Below are 6,000 nucleotides of genomic sequence, written 5' to 3'. Positions count from 1 at the left end.
TGAACCGTATGAGTTGTTGATCCTAGGTTGTAGCTGTTACAACCCGAGTTTACTCCTTGATTTTCATACGTCCAGGAGGCTCTTGGAGCTGTAAAATTACTACAAACGCCTTAGGACAGATTCAAACCGCGCAGACAGTTACATCACTCGCTCCTAATTTTCTGACGTCCAGGAGACTCTTGAAGGCGTGCGTATGCTATGAACTCTGTGCGACTGGTATACAAAGCATGGGTGTTTACATTACTTGTTCCTCAATTCTCATACGTCCAGGAGGGCCTGGGAGGCGTAAGTATGCTACGAATTCCATGGGACAGATCCAAAACGCATAGATATTTACATTGCTTGCTCCATAGCTCTCATACGTCCGGGAGGCTCTCGGAGCCGTAAACATATTGCGAATTCCGTGGGATATATTTAAACCGCATGCACAATGACATTGCTCACTACGTACTTCTCATACGTCCAGGAGCGTCTTGAAGGCTCCAGCATGCTAAAATCTCCGTGTGACTGATTTACAACGCATAGATATTTACATCACTCGCTTCCTTAAGGTTATACGGCCAGGAGACTCTCGAGGGCTCAAGTACGAAACTAACTCCGTACAGTTAATTCAAAACGCGTGAACAATTACATTGGCTCATCCAAGATATCAAAAGCCCAGGAGACCCTTACAACTAGCAACGTGATATCAAAATGGTAGGCTGAGACGCTCGAATCGAAGTTTATGATCATAGGCACTCAATCACGCATTGGGTAACTTCTGTAGTCAAACAGTCAAAAAGAACTTTTATTCCCGGAAGGCCCACACACAGCACAACACACCTCCATCTACTCCACACCTGCCACTACCTCCTCTGCCTCCTCTGCCTCGCCCTCCTCTCCCTCGCCGCCGCCAGCCTCGCCAGCCTCGCCTCTTCCGCCTCCATCCACTGCACCAACTCCAGCCACGCGAGGCCCAACTCCGACCCAATCGCCGCCATCTCCTCCTCCCAATCCGTCATCCGCCTCGCCCCGTGGGGCACCGCCAAACCCCGGTTCACAAACTCCCGCCGAAGCCGGGCAATCACCCCCAGCTCCAGCCTCCAATACTCGCAAAAAGCGACGCTGAAGGGCTCCATCAGCCCCGGAAGGTCCCGCGCCAGCGTACGCACCGCTCCAAGAGCGTGGCCGCGGCGGTACTCCCGCATGCGGTGGAGCACGCCGAGGGGCTCGACGGCGGCCTCCAGGGCCTCGAGGTAGGCCTCAGCGAGGCCCAAACTCTCCTCCTCGATCCTAGCCCCGAGGGCGACCAGATCGATGACCGGCGGCCGGACGTCCCAGCGAGGAGCTCGGCGGGGAGGCATGGCGGCGGTGGCGGCGGCGAAGAGGGAGAAGAAAAGCGCGGAGAGGAGCGAGATTTCGAGGGTTGTGGTGGTGATGGTGGCTCTCTGTCGCCAATGTAGAGCGCCGTGGCTTTGCGGCTGCTGCTACTCGCTGGTCTCGAAACCAGCTTCACTCCTACAATGATCTAGAGCACTGCTATTAGCTTCATACGACGTTTTGAAGGGCGATTCCAAGACTTACGTAGTTTGTCGATTAGTGGGCCGAAGAGTCGGAGGTTTCGACGCGGCCGTCAACAAAAGGGATTTGTGGGGCGCTTGGGCCACCCCTTTTTCGCTACCCACACCACAAGAGCACGCATATTGGGGCCTGTGTAGGTTAAAAGTGCCTTCACTATAGGTGATCGTATGCAGCCTTCATCCCTCTAGAAGCTCTCGCAATCGGACGGCAGCAGCTACTTGATTCACCCCTATATGGGCAATTCACGCCGAAAGAGAGGGTTAATTGAAGCTCGAGTCGCTCAAGTCGACCACCTTGTGATACTCGAAGAGCGCCAGCGAGCGCACAACGACGGGAGATTGGCCCTATATTTGAGCAACAGAGAGCCTCCTAGCTGTATCATCTCGAGGGAGTAAGTGATATAAAGACCTATGTGTTGTGAATTAGCGGCAAGGAGTCAGTGATATACTCACGCCGTGGACGGCCTCCTGGACATATGATTTTGAATGAGGATGTGCTGTAATTGTACGAACTTTTGGTATACCATGAAGTCCATCAAGAACATGTACGCTATCGCAATTATCGAAGACCGGAGGCCCTGATTTGGGGGATTCGAAGATTTTCGAGGTTTTTGTTCATTCCAGCAAACAAGGGATGCGCATAGCCATATCTACGAGTCTGTGCACGCGCAGTGCCAGGCCCTAGAACTGTTCCTGGCTCGCCTGCGTATACCGTCATGGCAAGGCAGGCAATGTAAGCTTCGCATGGCCCTGTTCTAGAGCTCCGGAGACAGCTACAGCTCTGGACGCGCGGCACTTGGAGGGCGCCTGTGACTTTCTATCTTCGCCATCAGCGGAACGAGCGGATCGGCGTGATATACAGGCTCATCAGCTCCTACTGAGATGTGAGCGCGAATCGTGGGCATGCCGGTCTTGTGGTGGAGATATAGAGGCTTGGCGTTGATGCATCACCAAATGCGGATCTGGCGCGCAGCAACCAGACCATCAAGCAACAACGCTCCTCCACCACACTTAGTCCGCGATTCCACTGCGAAAAGCTTCAATCCAAGTAAGAACAGCGAGATCGAGGTAGGCTGGAGATTGCTCTGTCAGGTTTCAGCGGCCGGCGGGGTGCGCGCGACAGGTTATAGCTAGCCCTCCAGCGAATGAGCAAAGGGCGCGGACTGGAAAGATGGGCGTTCCCTATGGCCTCATGTCGTAGACCAAAAAGCGTGAGGCTGGTCTATGGGCTGAGCGCGCATGAATTCGTAGACAGCAACTAACGCCTTGACAGCACCTAGACTGAGTTTGCGGACCCCCGGAGACGTCCAAACAGCGGGATGGCGAACAATCAGGCAGAGCAATCCAGCAAGGGCAATGGAAATGACGGTAGATCCAGCGGCGCAGAGAGCATGAGCTTTTCGGACACCCTGGACTCCTTCCCAATGCCGCCAAACCATCGCAGCCGCCGATTTGGGAAGAGCAAGGCCATCGTCGTTGGGGAAGACGTGGAGGATGCGGAGAACCTCAGAAAGGAGGAAGCAACGGGAGAGAATAAGGAAGAAGAGAATGAGGAAAAGAAGGCCGAAGTTGAAGAGATGGAGAAAGATGAAGAAATTGAAAAGAAGAACATGGAAGACGGATATGAAAGCGACGACGAGAAAGATGGAGTCAAAGAACCAGCAGTCGAAGGCGACCCATAGACTCAGGAGCATGGAATATTTGGAAGGAGAAGGTCTGTATCGGGAGGCATATGCTCAGACAGCAGAAGAGACTTACTGATTGCTTGAATAGGCTTACCAGGCAGCATGGCCGCCGATTTTGAGTAGGGCAGGAGAGCATTCTGATCGCTGGAGATACCATCTGAGCCATCGTGGTAATGAAAAGAAAACTGCAAGAGTCCTCAAACCTGCCCCTGATTTGCAGTGCTACACATGAGAGCCAGATCCCTTCCATCTTTCCAGAGCGCGACTGCAACGCCGACAGCTCACCACAAAGCAGTATGTCTTAGACAGGAGACCCCAGAAAAATACTTCTTTCCCGAAATATTGGTCATCTTCAAGGCATATCGGTCCCAAATTGGAATTTTTTGGTGTTTGGTTTGATTTCGACCTAAGTTTCTTGTAGCAAGATGAGGCTCGTTCTTGCCCCCCATGTAACATGAGAGGGGATCGCCCTCCTATCACAACACGCTCTTAGTCAGAGATGTAAAGATGATGGTAACCTGACTGCTCCCATCAAGGCGTCAGTTCCGGGTTACGCACTACGTTCCACAGAGCCGAACATGGACGAGCTGTGAACGTTCGCCATTGATCAAGACGTCGAGGCGGTCTGTGGGCGTTGCTTTTCTGTCTGATCGGAGGCAGAAAACCCGGGATAGGTCGTATAGGTAAGAGATTAGGTCGTTTCTTTCCTCTCATATTGCTGCCTCCTTCGGGCGGAGGTCGACAAGACCGCGCATAGGCACACCGCCTTCGAAATTCAATCGAATTTGTCTTCAAACTCAACCGAAGGCTCTGGACATGCTTCGAGAAGCATTGCTCATTGCACCGTTTCTCAGATGCAAGAGCTCAAGTTCGAGTTGACGACGCCCTTTTGCAGAGGCACACGAAGGCTTCTGACTCGCGAACTCCATCTTAGGCACTTCAGGCTGCATAAGGAGTTACTTGTGTCGAGTTTATTCCCCCTTGAGTCCCAGTAAGCCATTTTCCGGTAGTGACAAACTCGAGTCTCGCAGCCCGCCGAGGACGGCAATGCCGCACTGTCCTAGGGTGACCAGGCCAATACCTGGGTGCCTTCCTGGGACACCTACCCCACAGTATTCCATTTTTCCTTGTTCTATTCCTTTCTTGTTCCTCTGCTGCTTCCTCCGAGCTCGACTTCCCGGGAAAAAGTTGACGCGTTCTGCCGTTGCTGCAGTTGGAAGTCGACTCCGGAAGTCGACTCCGGAGAGGGAACATGATCTTCGTATCCCAAGTATCGGGCCATCAAAGGCTATCCAAGCCCTAGTGCGAGTCCAGTGGAACACCTCTCGTAGCTTTCGTTGACGGATGCGCGGGTCTTCGATGAGGATATAGCTGTAGTTGATGAAGGGCTCCCAGCGGTGTAGGCTTCGATGAAACTCCATTGACAGCTCCGAGTACACTGTTCGTTCCATTATTCGTTGGCGAAGCTCGTCTGAGGGTACGGAAGGCCATTGAGGGGGCTTGTGCGGTTGAGGAGGTAAGATAGGCTCTCTGTGCGTCGTGTTGTTGATGAATCTGCAGACGGTTGGGGGCGCTCGGAGGCAGTGAATTTCGACGATCCTGAACTTCAAGGAGATCGGGCCATCTCAGGATACAGCCTTCGGAGGCGTCTCGACGGGAATAATTTGTTGTTGGGTCGTAATGCTGGCGGTGGTGATGGGGAACGGAGCGAGGTTGAAGTTCCTTGGCGCCTCCTTTGCCGCTTCCCGGCTTCCCCGAGCCAGCAAGCCGACGAGAATATCATCATCTTTGCGGCATTAGTTACGACCATTTGGCATTGGTGCGCTATCAACTGTTGCCAACCGATTGCCGGCCACATGTTCGTCTCATCAAGCTGGATCTGCAAACAGTTACTCAGCGGCGGACCGTGAGGATCGTTGCCTACGCTTCTTAATTGACTGTGTATCACGAACTACCGCCATCTCGCTTATGATCTCCCTTCGGACTCGGGACCCTGCAAGATGTGTGCCTTTTGAGTCTCCTACGGAGCTGCCATGGTTAGATTGAGGGCTGAAATGCTCCATCTGAGCAACCCGAGCCTCCTCTCACAGGTGCCCCAAAGAAGTCTTCTTTGCTCTATCTTACCTTACTTGTGCGAAGCCCGCCCCTGCTCATGGTAAATACGTGCCATAAAGAAGCAACGCCACGTGATTATTTCCTTTCTCTCTCTCCTTCACCCAGACGCGCCCGTTACACGCACCAGCCTTCTCTACCCGTTCGCCTCCTTATTTGCTTTCTTCGGCCTTTCGTGGTTTCACAAGGCGTGGGACATGGAAAATCTCGGTTCCCCTATCGTAGTGATTGATTCAGTTGTCTCAGCCTTGCAGCACCCAATATCAGAAAGCGCGGAGGCTTGCATGTGCATGAGAATTAGTTTTGCGGCTGTCGAGGAGGCTGGAGTCGAGCCCCTGCACTCTTGTCTCCTTCTTTCCCACCGACAAGTTTATCATTCCTTGAAATTTCTACTCTGGGGTTGCTTAATATTTGCATCTCAACATGCCCAATGACTTCGGACCGAGACTCAAATCACCATCGAGAGTCAATTCAGCACCGAGACTGAATATTCCACCCAGACTCAATTTAGCACCGAGACTCAGTTCACCACCGAGACTCAATTTAGCACCGAGACGGACTACAGCACCGAGACTGACTACGCCACCATCACGGTTCCAGAGACATACACCGCTACTACCACCACAACCTCGTCAGTATCTCTC

The 6,000-nt window shown here is 52.9% G+C and overlaps 3 protein-coding genes across 3 annotated transcripts; 1 reads left to right on the top strand and 2 right to left on the bottom strand.

Moving 5' to 3' along the window:
- Positions 1-586: 586 nt before the first annotated feature.
- On the bottom strand, positions 587-1,596 carry BDZ99DRAFT_199641 (uncharacterized protein). The gene is made up of 2 exons (XM_033713230.1): positions 1,564-1,596; positions 587-1,507 (listed from the first exon to the last, which is right to left on the bottom strand). Exon 2 carries the CDS (start codon positions 1,341-1,343, stop codon positions 846-848), a length of 498 nt encoding a protein of 165 aa, XP_033569742.1. The 5' UTR covers positions 1,344-1,507; positions 1,564-1,596; the 3' UTR covers positions 587-845.
- Positions 1,597-2,878: 1,282 nt separating this feature from the next.
- Positions 2,879-3,241, top strand: BDZ99DRAFT_527207 (uncharacterized protein; the record flags this gene model as incomplete). Its single annotated transcript, XM_033726222.1, has 1 exon — positions 2,879-3,241. The coding sequence occupies one exon, from the start codon at positions 2,879-2,881 to the stop codon at positions 3,239-3,241; it is 363 nt and encodes a 120-aa protein (XP_033569741.1).
- A 974-nt stretch (positions 3,242-4,215) lies between these two features.
- BDZ99DRAFT_527206 (uncharacterized protein) lies at positions 4,216-4,695 on the bottom strand (the record flags this gene model as incomplete). Its single annotated transcript, XM_033726221.1, has 1 exon — positions 4,216-4,695. One exon carries the CDS (start codon positions 4,693-4,695, stop codon positions 4,216-4,218), a length of 480 nt encoding a protein of 159 aa, XP_033569740.1.
- Positions 4,696-6,000: the final 1,305 nt, after the last annotated feature.

The sequence above is a fragment of the Mytilinidion resinicola genome, assembly GCF_010093595.1.
Source record: "Mytilinidion resinicola strain CBS 304.34 unplaced genomic scaffold BDZ99scaffold_30, whole genome shotgun sequence".
Lineage (NCBI taxonomy): Eukaryota > Fungi > Ascomycota > Dothideomycetes > Mytilinidiales > Mytilinidiaceae > Mytilinidion > Mytilinidion resinicola.
The sequence above is the reverse complement of the archived record's forward strand: the minus strand, read 5'-3'. Positions and strand labels throughout refer to the sequence as shown.